This window comes from Columba livia, chromosome 2, assembly GCF_036013475.1.
Source record: "Columba livia isolate bColLiv1 breed racing homer chromosome 2, bColLiv1.pat.W.v2, whole genome shotgun sequence".
NCBI classification, from domain to species: Eukaryota; Metazoa; Chordata; class Aves; order Columbiformes; family Columbidae; genus Columba; species Columba livia.
Genome location: NC_088603.1, coordinates 131,994,979 through 132,012,285, shown reverse-complemented (window position 1 = coordinate 132,012,285; position 17,307 = coordinate 131,994,979). Strand labels below are relative to the sequence as shown.

Below are 17,307 nucleotides of genomic sequence, written 5' to 3'. Positions count from 1 at the left end.
GGAGGAGATGTTCACGCTGAATGCTTGTATCCTGTGACACCAGCTAGAGAAACTCACAGTGGCTTTTTAAAAAATTAAATAAACGCTGGTAAGGAGAAGGGCAGTAGTGAAGGAAGTTAGATGGGAAGTGTCAGTTTAACTGCCTGAAGTTTGGAGGAAAATATGGAAAGCAGAGCAGAAGTGCAAGTGTTGCATTTATAAGGAAGAGTTATTGCTCTGAAAAAAGTCCAGCAGATGAGAGATGTTGCCTCCTTATTTTGTTCTATTTGTTCTTTATTATTTTGGCTGAGGGATTTTTTTACCATCAGTCCAGCAACTCACTGTGCAGGTGTGTTGTACGTATGTGTGGTCCCACGGGAGTCAGGAAGCTCATCCACGTCAATGACATGGACCAGAACTCTTAGAGAATCCAAGCACTGGTTTGCAAATATTTCAGGATTTGCCATTTGTATATGTTTGCACGAAACCTAGCACAGTCATGCTCCCAAACTGAGTTGAGGATTTGGCAGTAGCAATAAGAAAAAAAAGGAAAATTCTCTAAAAATAGCATGTTTCACTGACTTCAACCACTTTTATCTTGTTTTCATGAGTATTTAAATCAACTTGTTTCAGTGAAGACTGTCAAATGAGAATTAAAATATATTATCTGTGTATGCACAGGGACTGCATTAATTATTTTTATTCTTTGATAATTTTTATTCATGCAGAGAACAGGTGAAACATTTTTCTTTCACACAGTACTAAGCTCAAGTAAATGCTCTAACTTTGTCCAGAAGTGTGTAATCAGTCTAGATTGGGCAAGGTCTGGGCTAAACAGGAGCTAAAACACTTTTCTTGTCCTCTGGTGACTCCGTGCTCCTGACACTGGGAGTCTAGTGCAGCCATATCAGACCTGGCACCACAGAGAAGCGGTTTAGATCCCGCATGGTTTGGTAGTCAAGGTCTGCCCAGTAAAGGTGCTTGGGCTCTTTCCACAGCTGTGCTAGAGCTGAGCTCTGCGTGCCTGAGTCCAGCCCTCTCTGCATGGACCTTCCTGAAGTGGAAGTGCTGGACCAGTGTCTCCAAAATCCGGAGTAAAATGCCGTGGACATCTCTCCCAGATGATGGAGCTAGTTTGTTGCCTTTCCCTGTGGACAGGAGTTGCAGGAGGTTCTGCAACTCTGTTTCCTCTCTGGAGAAGTTGCACAAAGGTGACACAGCACACTGCCAGCAGCAAATGTCATACTCTTTGTATGACGTGCAACAGGTATGTGAAAACCTGCCTGTTTTGCTTCAGCACATTCCCAGCAAGGTGAATGTTTGTGAGGCTGATTGAAAGGCTGAGCTCTGTTCCAGATTTGCATCTCCTGGCTCCGTTTTCCCCAAAGGAAGGGGATGTAATTTCAGACCCTTGGTTAATGAGTTACAAATATTTGGGGAGACAGATAAGTTGCTGCTAATTGATTGCCTGGTCTGCTTGTTCCCAGTTTTGGAGGTAATGCTGGCATTAAAGGTGAGGCACGAAGCAGAGTTACTGGTCTCTGGCAGATGATCAGATTGCGCCGCACAGCTTGGGAAGGAGCAGATGGAGAATGGGCAGGAAGAAAAGGAGAATGTGACATTAGTAAACATAGCTCCAGAAAAAGAACTTAGAGTTTCTTCTCATTTTTGCATGTAGCCAGGAGCTTGAATATAGTTAAATGTCACTGGGCCAGGACAGTCCCACCACCAGAAAGTACCTGCTATAGTGTAGAAGAGATCAGTGTCTTTCAGGCCATCAGTAAAGAATTGTTGGATTATTTAATGAACTGATTAAGTAGGTCTTAGAAAAACAAAATATAAATGTTAATTTGTGAGCAATGGTCTTTGCCCTCTTTGCAGAGGGTCTTGCTGTAATCACTTTCTTCCACTGGGTGGGTTTTCGGTGCTTTACAGCTTTAATTTCATGGTAGTGCAAGTTCCTGGTTTACATTCTCTTATACTGGTCTCCAAGTGTTTGAACCAATGTTCAGAAAGGCAGCAGTATTTGTACTTTTTTTGTCTGAATTTTTTTTCCTCCTTTTTAAACTCCACTTTGTTCATAGTCAAAGCCCATGAATGCATTGGTCTTGTAGGAGACATTTTACTATCTGTAGTTCATAGTTTCATGAATGAGATCTACATTACAGTCATAAAATTTGCACTCAAGAGAAAAGTAGACCTAGAATCCTCAGATTATTTGATGAAAAGTAGATATATATGTTTAAAGCTTAAAGAAATCCTTTCCGGTAAAAATAAATCCAGGCTAAAACTAGTAATGTGGGAGAAACTTAACCCTTTTCACTGGGCTTGGAGAAGTAGTCGATAACCACTATGGCTGTTTGACTCCCTTATTCAGATTATACAAATAAATTAAAGGAAGGAGGAAGGGAATGAAAGAGCATTTCCTTACCAGGCAGTCACACGAGGTATTGTCTGTGAGCTCCCCGCCCCCAGCTCTTTCACACACACACACACACGCACACAAAAAGCCAGTTTTGTGTCCTTCTGAGCACACAGATGTTCCTCTTGGCATCCCTACAGTGGGGATAGGGTTTTTTTGCAGGCACAGAATGTGAGGCTTCTTTGTTGGAGACAAAGTGTTGCCTGTGGTGGGAATTGCTGCAGTGATGGGAAAGTATCGTAATGTATTGTTGGATTACTCTGTTTTTTTTTTCCCCAGTAGAGACAGTACATTAAAGTAGCTTTGTGGGCAGTGAATTGTTTGAGCCAAGCTTGGCCAATAACACTCTCTCCTTGGCAAGCAGCCGTACAAGGTATGGTTGGCATAGTTCGGACAGTCACAGGGTTTGTCCCAGGCATGTGCAGCGGTTCTGCTGTGTTGAGTAGAAGTCTTAGCAGCCTTTTTTGGCGAGCTAACAGAAGTGGTCTGACTGTGAAGATAGAGTTGTCATACTTTCAGTTCTTCATTTTATAATTGTATGAAGATCTGATATGCTATAAAACCATAGAATCGGTTTGGTTGGAAAAGACCTTCAAGATCATAGAGCCCAGCCAATAACCTAGCACTGTCAAGTCCACCTCTAAACCATGTCCCTAAGAACCTCGTCTGCATGTCTTTTAAACACCTCCAGGGATGATGACTCAACCACTTCCCTGGGCAGCCTGTTCCAGTGCTTGACCACCCTTTTGGTGAAGACGTTTTTCCTGATATTCAATCTGAACCTTCCCTGGTGCAACTGGAGGCCATTTCCTCTCAACCTATTACTTGTTACCTGGGAAAAGACATATATGCCTTCTTCTAAATCATTTTTAGGACATCTGTTTGGGTTTTCCAGATAATGATTGTAAGAAAACAGCTTAAAATTAGAAATTAATATCATTAAGTGTTTACCTGAGCTTTCATACAGAAAAGGAAATAGACTTTTCAAATTGATTGTTGCGCTACAGCCTGTCGGAGAACTTCTTGCTTCTTTGGCCACAGTTGATGATGTTGCCAACCTCAAGCTCTGAATCCAGCTCTGTACTGAGCAAGAGAAACACGGGCCTGTCAGCTGGGGTCTAGATTGAGTTCCTTTTGTCCATATCATGTTATTTTTTTATACCCATTCCTGAAATACGCTCAGATTTTGTTATTATGACTTTTGGTTGGTGGTTCTATACCCCCATACTAAATATGTTCTGATGTGAAAGGTCTGCTTGTGTAGATCCAGTTGAAAGATTGCACAGTTTAAGATGGAGAAAATGAGGTATGGCTCCATTTCAAAATGCCTCAAGAAAGAGCTTATAGATTAAAAATTCTTTGAAGAAGGTGCTTGTAGGGAGAATTTGGACGTCAGACCATGGAAGAGAAAGTTATCTGACTCTGTATGATAGCAATGAATTATTTGTTTCTCTATTTGTTTCACTAATGGCAGAAGCTCTATTCCTTCCTTTTTGCCCGGATGTCTTTATCTATCTTTAAGTTTCCTCACTGTGGAGAAAGATGTAATGATTTAATTTTCTGTGAAGTTTTCATCTTTCCACATCTAGGAAAAAAAAGTAATGCAGCCTCACTTGGTACGTGTTTTCTCAGCCCATTTTGTATATCATATTTAATCAGAACTTGTCAGGGTTTCTCTATTGACCAGGAGATGATAAAGTGATTATGAAAGAATGCATAAGCCAAACAAGTAGATCGTGAAGAAGGTTCTTCTCCTGGTACAATGCCATGGCAGTTGTTGCCAGTTTGTTTCCAGGTAGTCTCCACATACTGGATGCCGATTTACTGTCATGAATACACCTACTTTTTACAACTCTTAAAATAAGCTTTTCTCAGCTCTGAGGCCTATTTCTTGTTTGTCTCTCCAGTTGCACTGAATTGCTGAGATTATGGTTACTCTAAGCTTTTTCCTCTTCTTTCACTCCTCCTCCTAAAACTATAAGCATGCTCCTGTTTCTGTGACAGTGTCTCTTGAACCGAATTTCCTTTGGAAACCCCTCCTACTCTTCTGCTGCCTCGGGTTTCAGGAACCCAGGACCCATCCTGGTGCTGTACCCAGCAGCACTGTTTCTTTCTCTGAAGGTTCCTCCTTGTCTGCTTCCAACCTGCAACTGCCTTTTTTGCCTGCATGTCTCTTTTGATGTATCCAGATGTTCATTTCTTCTTTATTGCCTCCAAAACGAAATTTTCTCATGTTCCTTCTAAGTTCCTTCTGATGTTTATATTCAGTGATTGTCTGTATTTCCTTAACCTCAAGCATTATAGCATTAGCATAACCTTTGCAATTTCTAATATCTTAGTAGTGTCTGGTAATACCTTCATTGACTCCTTGCTTCGACCCACCATGTTCTTCGTGGATATTCTTTATATGTTTTCCTGCTCTGTTTCATGTGCTTTGTGAAACACTTCTTAAAAAAATTTGAAACATACCTTTTGTAAAACTGTCCCTCTCCTGACTCCAGTTAGGAACTCTTAATATTAGTTATTTTTAGCAGAAAGCGGAGCCATCAAGTATTGGGTTTTCTCCAAGATAGGTGCGTGGCATCCTGCAGAGAAGTGAGCTTTCCCTGTGCCTCACACTCTTCCTTGGCAGATCCTGAAAATCAAACTGACGGTGTCAAACTAGTTGTATTTTTAAGGTGCCGCTTCCCAGTAAGATTTTCATGTTGTCTCTGAATAGGCTTTTATTAACTGTGAAAGCCATTTGAATGAATAATGCAAGTGTTAGCCTACAAAGAAATGTTCCTGACCAAATCTGAAAATGCCCCTTTTAGAGAAGCACCATGACCTCTTTTTCATGAAAAAGTCTGTTCAGTATTAGTCCGTATTGTTCATTCATAATGTAAGTAGCTGAGATTGTTCTTGGGACCTTCAGATTAAATGGACACTAACACATAATTGAAACTGAAAGAAGTATTACTTGACATACCTTAAAATGTCGGGTAATGTTCTGTGGTATTTAAATGCAGGCTTATATTCTAGATTTGCACACTCAGTGAGGCTTCAAGATGATTTGCATGCAGCTGGAAATAGGTTTATAATCTGTTGTTACAGTGGTGCTTTTTCCCTGCAAGATCCCACTTTATCCTCTTTTAGCTTTGTCAGACTTTGACTGTAGTGTTGATACTGTCAGGTATTTTTAGGTGAAATCTTTGATTACTTCTTCACAGAGTGTCTTGCAGTTGTCTGAGCAATCTGCATATGTTGCATCTTACAGACCAAATGTTGCGTAAATGTGACTTGACTTTTGCCAGAGGTGAACAGGAGGAGTGACAGGGGAGGCAGAGGGCAGATGCTTCAGGCAGTGCTTTTGTGTAGGCACCAACAGCCAAAAGGAGAATTGGGGAAAGACATGGGAATAGGGAGGTTCAGGGAAGAGACTGGTACTTCTCAGCTGTCTTCCCTCAGCCGTAGTTGGTTGATAAAGGGAAACCATATGGTACCTCCAGCTCCTCTTGTCTTAGAGCCCCATCCAGTTCTTCCATTTCACGGAGCCCCACCAGCTCTCACCAACCCAATATTCTGCACAGACCTCACCCACATTCTGCAGAGTTATATTCCTCAACCTGCATCTCCTCCAGACCTTGGTCCCCCCTCCCAGTTGTCCTCTGAGATCCCAAACCATTAGTGGCCAGCCTTCTCCAATTTTTAGCCCCCTCCCCATCTCTCCTGTTGTACTCACATGCAAGTGTGAATTCAGGTGTCTGCTTCGGCTGTTCAGCAACTCCATTTTCTGGCCACCTATGGCAGCCCTTACATTGACAGGGTTGCCAGCACTCACTGCCACTGCATTAGCCATTCTCATCTCCCCACCCATCTTCTGCATCCAGCTCTTGGAGGCCCAAGAGAATTATAAATCCAATTTATAGCTGTGATAGAGTTTAAAGGCGAAGAAAGGACATGGACAGTACTCACCATCAGAGCGGAGTTAGAAGATGTGTCTGCAAAAACCTGCTGACAGTGTGTGAACTATCGTGGTTTGCTGAAGCTCTTCCTGTGACACAGCTTCTCCAAGCTGTACAAAGCTGGAGGGTTGAGCAGCAAGGCTGGGCAGGTTTTTAAATGTGTTGTCGTTGTTCCCATAGCTAGTGTTATCACCCAGACAACAAAGAGGAGAAACAGTCTGATTTGAATTTTGATAATAAGCATCTCTGGATTATCAAAACCTACTGGTTTTAATGCCGTATAAGAGACCTGCCAGTATCGCTAGTGCAAGGGTACTGGAGTTGACTGAGTGAGAAAACTGAGAAGCACTGCAAGGAAGAAAAGGCGACTGAACTTAGTTGGTACTTGTGAAAGAAAAACCTGTGATGGGGTAAGAAACTGAAAGGAGAATGAGGTTGGCTGGATCCATGGGCTGGGATGAGGGTAAGTGAGGAGGCAGTGACAGGAGAGGACAAGAAAAAATGTCTAATAGCTTTTCCTACGGTAGAAAAAGAAAACTGGAACTGCCTGGTCAGACATCCCAGAGAGACAGTGGGGGATCAGAGGAGGAGTTGTGATTATGGGAATGGACTAAGTGCAGAAAGAGAGTAAAATTTGAGACTACGTGTATTAAGAGGAACACAAGAACAATATTGTGGAAGCTGTTTGAAATGCAGAGGACTGAAGGTTTAGGACTATGTACATGAAAAGTATCTGACTGAGACAAGGTCCTAGTGTGGGAAAGGGAAGGGACAGGAACTGAGATACAGATCACTTGTGGAAAGATGGATGGAGTATGTGCTAGGGCATGCTTTGCATTAGTTGTTTTGTTTTTCACTTGGGTTCCTCTTGCTTTCGTCTTTTAAGCAGTTTGCCTGGCTTCTGGTAGCCATGTGCATGAAGGGCTAGGGGTTTCTTAATGTTTTGTCACACAACTGGCTACATTTTTAATATATATAAGTATATATATATATAATTTTTAGCATTTTGTAAGTTACAAAGCAATATTTTAATCAAAATAGATAATTGCATAGTTTAAACAGCAGAAAAATATAGACATTTGTACTGAAGATTCAGATTTCTATTTTGTTCCTTTAGAGTGATGTTTCCTCTCAAGTGAAAGGATGTGTTTTACGTTATAGACTGAGAAAGCAGCTGGCATAAATTACTGTATGATGAGTTAACTGTATCTGATATAAGTCCTTGGATGAGAGGAGCTGCCTATTGCAAGTTTTGTTTGTCAAAGCTTACCTCACCATGCCATAGAGAAAAGGTCATCGCATTCATCTTTGATGTCATATGAAGTACATTTTAAAATACAGATTATTCTGTGGATTCCTCCTCTAAAAAGGGAATGATCCTGTCCCAAAAGTTTTAGTGAATGCAAAATGTTTCTAGCAGAGACAGTGCAATAATTACAGCAAGATTTTTTGGTCTATTCTAGTAAATATTGAGTACTTTGGTTTTTGTCTGAATTGAGGGTAGGCATGCAACTAAGAAGTTCTCCTGAGAGTCTGTGTGTGCGTACTGAGTGGAACAGAATTAGATTTCAATATTTGTCACATTTGACTGTATTTTTTATTGTCATAGAAACAAATGCCATTGATATTGATGTCATTGCAATAGCAGAACTTGACAGCATGTTCACAGTGGTTTGCTCGGAGCTTTTCTTTGATAGCTGTAAAACAATTCATGTCAGGCTTTGCATTTACCTTCCTAGCTACGGGAATGAAAATGTCCGTGTTTCATTCCCCTGTGTCTGTGACGTTTTCGGTCGGCTGCCAGTCACATCAACAGCCAGCAGTGGGGACGTGGGGAAGGGCGATGAGGCTCCTGAGCTTGGGTCGCGCAGAATGAAGATGCCAGGGCTTGGCCAATATATTAGTGTTTTGGGGGGCTCCATAAGCATAACCAGAGTTAATATGTTATCTGTTAATGATGGGGTGACGCCCAGATTCTGCTGCTCTTACCAGCCTGTCTGGTAGTTACCTTCCCACCCAGTGTCAGAACACGTGGTGACGTTGGTGTCTGTGCTGGCCTCTGTAAGCTCCCATTGGCCAGGGCTGTGTTCAAGTGCTTCAGGGTGTTTTTCGTATTGGGATCTAGCTAATATCCACAAACTCTTCCTGATATTAATTTCAAATTATTGCTTTAGCAGTGGTGAAAGCAAAGTGGGGTTTGGCTTTGGGCTTCCTGGGGTGCATAAAGCACCTGCTGGTTTTGGCAATCCTTGCCATAGACTCTACTTATACACTGTTGCTTCAAAACACAAGGTGACAATGGCTGTTGTTTAAAATGATGATTTCACACAAGTTTAAAGCGTTCTGCCAAATGCTTCCGAGAATATGAGAGGCTTTTATCTGGCAGAGTGTCTAGATCTTTGCTTGTATCTAGCAGAGCGCAGCCTTCTTCCTTGTCAAAGGATGGCTTGGACACAAGGAGCAAAAGTATTCTGAAAAAATATTAAGCAGGTGTCTCATTTAAGAATAAATAAGAGCATGTTTTGGAAAGGGGAAAACAATTTGAGTAGGATACCAATACAGCTGAAGTGGCGATGGGTTGACGAGTCATGAGAAGATTGCATTTTCTGATGGAATATCACCAGCAATCTTGGAGTGTTTTTTGTGAAGTGCTTGATTGCAGAGAACAGAGATGCTTTGAAAATCCTGTTTTGAGCATCCATCCTTCATAGGAATGACTGGGTGCTGTCGTAATAAATAATGGATGAATCCAATTTAAGCCAAAAGGGACCTTCAGATCATCTCTCAGGACTTCACTGTATCACGAGACATGACATTTCAGCAGGTTATCTTGAACTGACCTGACACATCAGTTTCGACATCTGTTCAGCTGGAGCCATAAATGGCTGAAATGTCTCAGTGCTTGGAGGTTTTTTTAAGTGGTTCATCAATATTGTTGGCAAAATCATGATTCTCACCTGCATTTGTTGGACTTCACTTTCCTGCCATTATATGCTCTTCCCAGATAGATTTACGCACCTTTTAATACCAGTATTTTCTTTCTGTAAAGGTATAGGCAGCTCAATCTTTTTAATAACAGATCAAGATATTTACATGATTATTCAGTCTGATGTGTGTTCTATGTCCTCCCTTTAATAGCCTTTAAAGAAAGGTAGGCAGCAGGATACTGCACACTCTTTGAGTACCTGTCTTACCATCCCATGTTCTGCTCTGTGCAAAATTCACGCCACCTTTCTACTGCCATTTTCCATGGTCTTGCCTGTTCACACAAAGCTGGCATTTTGTCTTTTTGCCCCAGTGTTGTCTCGGAGCTCATCCTGAGAGGTGTGGGGGCCTGTTTTGGCTGTTGTATTGAGCTGCTGGGAGCAGGATCACAGTCCTCGTCACTGGATGTGCAATGTGTACCTTGCTGGAAAAAGCCACTTTAGCAAGATGGAGATTACTGCATAAAACTATGCCCCTTTCTACTTGACAGCAGTCTGCTAATCTCTGTCTCATCCATATTTCTTCTGAACAAGGATTTAATGTGTCCTGGCAATGAGTGAGGAGTTGCTGGGCAGTGGTGTGCTCTCACTGTGCTCCTTCCCTGTAGTGCTCAGGGGGTGATCTACACAAAATCATATACACCTGTGCCAGGATAGCTGCTTAAGCTGGCCCTGTGGTCTCACTTTGCTGATAAAGCCGAGATCAATGTGGGCTCAGGCAGCACCTGTGAATGCTTCAAGGTATTTTTGAGAAACCAGAGGAATTGTTTGGCACGCAGCTTGGTCCCAGCACAACAGCGCCGCTCTGCTGCTGGTGGGTCAGCTGGATGGGGTCACACCGGGGTTTTGGTCCCGCTAGGGAGGAGCTACGGGGGAATTTGGAGTGGATTTGAACAGCGGTGAGAACGGTGAACAAAAATCGTGGAGAAAATATGATCGTCAAATGTACTTCATCACCTTTTTTGTTATATATTTTTTTCCTGAGGTTGATAATGTGATGTCTTTCACATAATAAAACAAGGAAATGAAACTATTAAGAATTTTAAACTGTTCTGTACTGTGGCACTGAAACAAAACCTAGTGAATAATAGATCTGAGAAACACACTTTAGGATTCTCACAGTACAAAAATGAAAGATATCAGGACTTCTTGTGGCATTCTCTGAGAGTACCATGGCTCAACTTGGACCCTGTCTTTGGAGTGCTTTGTATTAATATCTTTTGTATGGGATAAAATCCAGGAATTTCTTTTATTGCAGCTTTTGAAAGCCATCACTAGAGTGTTTGGGATATGTTAGAAATAATGATACAAAAATATCTTTAAAATTCAAATTGCATTCTCTAAATGACACCCTCAGTATAGGAATTGAAACCCGGGTTTAACAGTTGCCTTCCCACTCCCTTCCCATTCAGAAATGTGAGTTCATGGGGGGTGGGACAGATGGCACACAGGAATGAATGAGGGCTGAGGGTGGTCACAGCCAGCCCTAGCTGCTTCATTCAGCTTTGCATTGCACAGGTCGTCATTCCAAAAGGAAGCAGTGGAGACTAAAAACCAGTAAAGAAATAGAGGGAATAGAAGTTAAAATACTCCAATTGTCTCAAAATAACAGTCCTGTATTTTTGTAGTATGAAATTGAGGGTATCTGTGAAAGCATTTTTAAAATGAGGGGGAAATATTAGCCAAGACAACCATTTCTGTAATTGCATTGTTATTTTTGTAGGACTGTTGCCAAGAACAGAAGTTTTAATGCTTTAAATTTTAAAATAATAGCTTGAGTAGTTTTAATAGAAAAAGGACTGCTTGCTAATTTGCGATCACATGCAGTTTTAAATATTGGATGGTTTAACAAAATGATTTAATGTCTCCACCTGTAATTTAGAGTTTGAATAAAATTCTTGATGCCGTGTAGAAATGAGGATGCTTCTTCCACTTGTGAAATTGCACACCTGCAAAACTACTGCCCCATTTTCTCGGTAGCAAACAGTATAATTAGGATCAAAAAAGAGTTTTTAGTTATAGCCTCCTTGTTTTTACATGCTCATTGCTTTCCTAGTTAACTCCCTTTGTAAACCTTTGCTGTAGCCTGAAATGACTTTTAAATTAAAAAAGAAAAGAACATTGCCCCCCAGCTTTCTTGAAAGTTAGTAAGAGCTGAAATAGGTCGTTCAGTATCCTCCCCCTGCGATTTTATTATGTAAAAATGTTGGGGTTTTTTGTTTATACATATGTTTTAAGGGGACATAGTAAAACTACTTACTTTTTAAAAATTACCAGTTTAAAATCTCAACTGAAGAGTATTGGGCTGTTCCCTTTGTCATTTAGATTTTGAGAGATTTACAGCTTCCGTGTGAAAGTGAAAGGATTCGGATAGGGACCAATGTGCAGTAAAAGGGTCATAGTCAGAAGAAAGCATACAAGTTGCTTGAGTTCGGAAGTGGATGCTGTGCTATTTATGTGTGTTCAGCAAAGAGAAGACCTGCTATATGTAAGTTAAGACACAGTAGTTTGATGTTGTCCTGGTTTTGTTGAAAACAAGTTTCTCTTTTAGTCAATTTGCCTGTCAGCTAAAGCCTTCGTATTAGCTGCATTTTCCTGGAGAACCAGACACGTTTTGGTAAACCTAGCAATGGAATGCAAACTTATTGATAAGCACGGATGGACATCTCGCGAGAGGAGCAACGAGAAACAAGTGAGCAAGAAACTGACCAACTGTGTATAACACTCCATTCACGTGAATACTTCATATAAAAGTGGGAGATCACGAGGATCTCGTCCCTTTCCTTCTTTTCCCTTTTGCTTATGGCCGACATTAGGAGAGGACCTTGCTAGTCATCCCTGTGAACTGAGGCCAGTGACAGACTGAATCCAGCTCCGATTGGCTGCAGAGTCCAATCCAGGACTTTGGGTGCCAGCTCTGCAGTTGCTGAGACTTTCAAGATTGGTTTTGTATATTTTGTATTATTTTCTCTATTCTTATTAGTAACATTAGTAAAACATCTTTAATTTTTTCCAACTCTCTTCTCTCTGTCCTTCTTTCCCTCCCGATCGCCTGTCCTGAGTGGGAAGGGGGGAGAGGGAGGGGTAAAAGGAGGAAGTGGGGGGGAGAGGAGGTTAACAATACATCTGCCAGGGTTTTATTGTCACCCCGCAATCTAAACCCTTGACAGATGTTCGCATGCAAAGATAGAAGGCCTTACTTTTAATAAGAGGACATGAAGTTTAATTTTTGCATTTGCTTTTGAAGTTTCTTTAAGCAGCATTAGCAACATTGTGCTGCGTGCTTTCTCTGTGCCCTTACATACTGTATTATGGTGCTGATGTACCAGTGTACAGACTTATGATTCAAATAAGAGGAAGGATTTTCATCTTGCTTATTTTAAAATTCTTTTCTGTGACAGTCCAAAAATTACAGGGAGAACTAAAACAAATATTTGGGTTGCCTCTAACTTCAAGTCATCTTCTGGAAGTGGATGTTTGAGGAGAGGTGCCCCTGTACCCAGCACTTTGCCCACTCCAGAAGAGATGAGGAGAAGCCTCCAAGCACTCATGCAAACTAGAGAAAGCCTTTGGGAGCCCCTTGATCCTTGGCTGAAGTTCAGGTGAAGGTTTCTGGGGATGCTTCAGTGGGTGCTCTACCAACATTGGCCTGCACTGGAGTCATGGCTGGATTCCCAGCTCTGAGGCTGTGCCTTAGCCAGAGTCCTAATGTGAAACTGGTGATCCCAAAGGGTTAAAATTGGCAGCTCTTGTAAATAAGTTCTGTAGAAGTGGAGAAAACTTTGACTTGCAAAATAATTTTTTAGGTTCTGTAGAATATTGTTATACCTTGACTTAGGTATGGAACTAAACAGCCTTTGCCTACTTCAAAGTGAATTTAATACTCTTACCTGGCAATAGGAGGTGGTTGGAGGAAAACACATGCATCCTCAACAAACACGGTGCTTAGGAGTTGGAGAGAGGTTAATGGTTCCTGCTGATGGTCATGAGACCGGATGATCTTGAGTATCAACATTGTCACTCTAAAAATAAAGCAAGTCCTTGGGCAAAATGGAGTAGATGGTTTCTTTCCTTTTTATACTGGTGTCCTGTGTCTCCTAGGACACTGTTCCTGAAAATAATAAAATGCTTGCTTTGTTTCTGCATCCTGCTTCAAGCTTCTGCTTTAACCATAGGACAGCTTTATCTGTTTTAAGGATAAATACCTTTGTGGATAGAATATACTTACTCTGCACAGAGCACCCTATCATTTCCTCTTGCTCTAAATGCAGCGGATAGACCACCACTGCAAGTTGTCTTCATGTTTCTCCTTTTTCTACTTCTTCCACTTCTTGTTTATTCTAAAGTGTTTTAGCTGTAGGGAACATCTGTCACAAACCCAACTGTTTATGTTCGCACAAATGGGCTGTTGTGTCAGTTCCTTAAAGTGGTTTTCAGGATCTCTTTGTAAGCACATGTGCTGTGACTGGAAAACCTTTAATAATTGAGTTAAGTAAGATTAAAGTATCTGAAATCTGTTTGAGTTACTGAAGCAGCATTCAAGGTTGTCTTGCTTTTTATGAAAATACAATTGCTTAGATTTTGCATTACGAATATGTACTAAAGTTGTGTCTGGAAGTTTGAGTGAAGCTCTCTGCAGACTATACAATGAGCAATATCTTGTAACGCTAAAATGGAGGGACTCATGCTTAAGATTATTAGTTTACTCTTAAGTTTAGTGTCACTCAGACTTTGTTATATGCAGTCTTTACTTTTCAGTGACTCTTCTGTGGCTCTGCTCTGGATACCGTTTGCTTCATTTCTGCACTATTTGCCTATTTCTGCACTATTTTTGCCTATTTTTGCACTATTTCTGCACTATTTGTTTTCAGTGCTTTCTTGGCAGCCGTTGTACCATTTATGCTCTTTTGTATCTTCCCAGGCCTTGGTTTTACTCATCATGAGGTGTCAGCTCCCTCTTTTCTGTTTCCATAGACCATTTCTCCCTCTCAGATATCCTTCTCCCCATCTTCTTTTGCCGTCTTTAAAAATAATTTTTTTTTTTTTAATTTATTTTAAATTTTCCCATCACCCTTCCACTCATCACACTCATTGATAAAGGCAAAATAGCATGTTAATTTGTGCCAAAGACAGTGTTAGGGATCGGGGTAACTTTATGGTTGGATGCTAAGGCAACCCATCTAACCTGCAGCTGCCAGTAAGGCAAAGGTTGGGTTCATGGCACAGAGTTTTCTGTAGGTTTCCCATGTATACCCATATGGCTATAATCACTAGTCAGCTGGCATCTTCATTTCAGGCTCAGCTGTTGGCTGCTGGCAGGAGCAAGGAGCTTTCCTCTTCTTTCCTCTTCTTATCTCAAAACATCCAGACTTCTTCGGAGACCTGTCTCTTTTAAATAGGTAGAACAAATCCTGGAAAATACAGTCCATTTGAAAGATCTAATCCATGGTCTTTTAATTTTGTTTTTCCCTTGTCTCATTCCTTGGAAGTGTTGCACATTAGCTTTCATGAATTACTGCCATCAGTTGTGAAACTGTTCTGTTTTGAAATGCAAATGTTTTGCATAGAAAGGGGCAGAATTGATCTTTTCCAGCTCTTCAGGTAACAAGCTCTGGAAAGCTGCTCTCTGCCTTTGGTAGCCGTGCTGTACCCTTCACTTGCAACAGTGTTTACTCACATTTTTGACAGGCGAAGGACTTTGGTTTCACGTTTTTAAGAAAGCATGCTGTATTTCCACTGTGTGGATCCATGCAGATCATCACAGGATTCACTGGGATGCGTGTTGGCAGAAACCTTCCCTGCCATAGGACCCCATGGAGCTGCTTGTTCAGAATGGAGGCATCAAGCGATCTTCATTTGCAGTTTGTGACGTAACCAAGAGCCACAGCAGCTTGATGTAAGATAGAATTGACAGCAAATGGAAGTCCAGCATCTTTTCTTAAGATATATCGTTTTCCAAAAGGATCTTGGTTTGATGTGCTGAATTAAGTTGAAACCCGGGTCGGTTTTGCTCCATGCCAGCGAACGGTTGTCAGACAGAGAAGATTATCTGCCCTGGCTGAAGGTGGAAACGCGTTCAACCAGACTGCCTTGTTGCGTTTTCTCCAGTCTGTAAGTGGAGAGTGTTCCAAACTTGCTTTTGCTAAAGGTGCTCAAGCTTGAGGCATCTTCAGCTCTTCATGCTTTGGCTAGAAAAATAAAAATGGATATGGCTTGAACTTCCAAAAGAAAAATAATTCTCAGTTTATTGCCTTTGATCAGTAGCTGTCCAGGTGCATTATGGAAGATGGTAGGATTTCAAAAATCTTCACTAATTTGGCATGGCCATCCTGACACAGGTTCTGTTTTTAAAACACATGGAACACTCACATCTTCTGACTTAAAAGGAAAAAGAAAGAAAAAAAAGCATAAAACAATAAAACCCAACCCCGTAGGCAGAATATTTCCTTACAATAGTTGTGGGATTTATTTTTAATTATATGTAGTAAAAAGCTTGCAGATGATACCCACTCTTTGGAAAAGGGGATAAGACAAGAAGAGTTCCTTTGCCTGGGGCCCAGAGTTGGAAATATAAAACACAGTTAGTTGGCATTATACTTTTCTGATAATAGCAATGTCACCAGTGATCTAATGGTGACTTGTCCTCCCCTTTAATGATATGTTGTCCTGTAGATAGTTGCGTGCCTGACAGCACACAATACAGTAAAATATTTTGATGGAAGACACAAACAGTTTCCTATGTAATAATGCATATTCTGCAGAGCCTGTGTTCCCTCAGCGGGATCTGGTGGTATCTGCTCATCCATGGGCAGGATGGTGTCCTCGGAGGCTGGCTCTGTGCTATCACCCATTGTGTCCTGACAGTTTTGGTGCTGATGCATTAACACGGCGTTGGGCTTCCATTGCAGCACGTTGTTTTTTATAGGGCCGCTACTTCTGTCTGCAAGCAGGAGAGCAGCCTTAGGAGATGTAAGACTGTTGCTTAACAAAACTTATCTTCTTTCCCGTCCCCCCTTTTCTTCACAGGAAATATCAGCGAGGAACCCGTGTACGCCTGAGACTGCTGGATCTTGAACTCACCTCCAGGTTCTTGGGTGCAACAACTGATACAACATTGCTGGAAGCAGATGCGGTGCTTTTAGGGCTTGCAGAAAGCAAGCAAACGAAGCAAAAGGAGTAGATTTCATGTAACTAAAAGCGCATTGGGCTCTGTAGCAAATTATACAGATGAAATGTTTCCTCAGGAAATAAACAAAAAGTTTCTATCTGATTGTTTATGTAAATAATGAGATCAATAAAATACAATAAGCACATTGTACCTGATTCTTGCACCATTTTTATTCACTCATCTTTCTAGCTCTTTGCCTTTAGATTTAAATGTGGAAGGCTAGCTGAGCTTCTGTAGGTAGTATTAATGTTTGTGTATTCTTGTATAAAGAATTCCAGAGTTTGTCTTCCCACCCCAAACAGACATTGATCTGAGACATTGTACTTCCATGGAGGAATCCAAAGCTTGCTGTCGTGATGTTCCTTCCAGTGTGGTGTTTCATACAGAACAACGCTAAGAGTTCCTGATTTCCGAATTGCAGTGCAGAATGTTTACTGCAGATACCGGTTTTAATCTCTGTTGTAATACATTGTGCTCTTACTTCCATCTGTTTGAAGAACTAAAGCTTATTCTTTGATTTAGCTGGAGCTCTGATTTCCAATGCATGTTAGTAAATTTTCTCTGGTTGTTAATATAAATGAAAAGAAACTATTTCAATGTATTAGGCCAGCTGTAGGTCTTAGGTTTCTGTAGGTATATTTAATATAAATATAATGAGTGTTTAAACGCACAACTAAAGAATCATGCTATGGTGTTTCCAGTTTCTTTTTGGAGCCTTTGCTGCCAGCATTTCTTTTGATTTCTGGTATATCCAAGTCTTAATTCTGTGCATTCATTCGCAATCTGCATAGTGCCCAGCAGCTGTGCTGA

General features: G+C 41.1%; 1 protein-coding gene across 5 annotated transcripts in view; it reads left to right on the top strand.

Annotated features, from left to right (window-relative positions):
• MRPS28 (mitochondrial ribosomal protein S28) overlaps positions 1-16,652 on the top strand; it is a 78,002-nt gene extending 61,350 nt beyond the window's left edge. For all 5 annotated transcript variants that reach the window (XR_010470643.1, XR_010470642.1, XR_002408170.2 and 2 more), the window contains one exon: positions 16,356-16,652. Coding sequence is in view for 2 of the 5 variants with exons in the window: in XM_065053861.1 (XP_064909933.1) it covers positions 16,356-16,509 (154 nt within the window). In the remaining 3 variants the exon portion in view is untranslated. The remainder of the gene's footprint in view (positions 1-16,355) is intronic.
• The last annotated feature ends 655 nt before the right edge of the window (positions 16,653-17,307 follow it).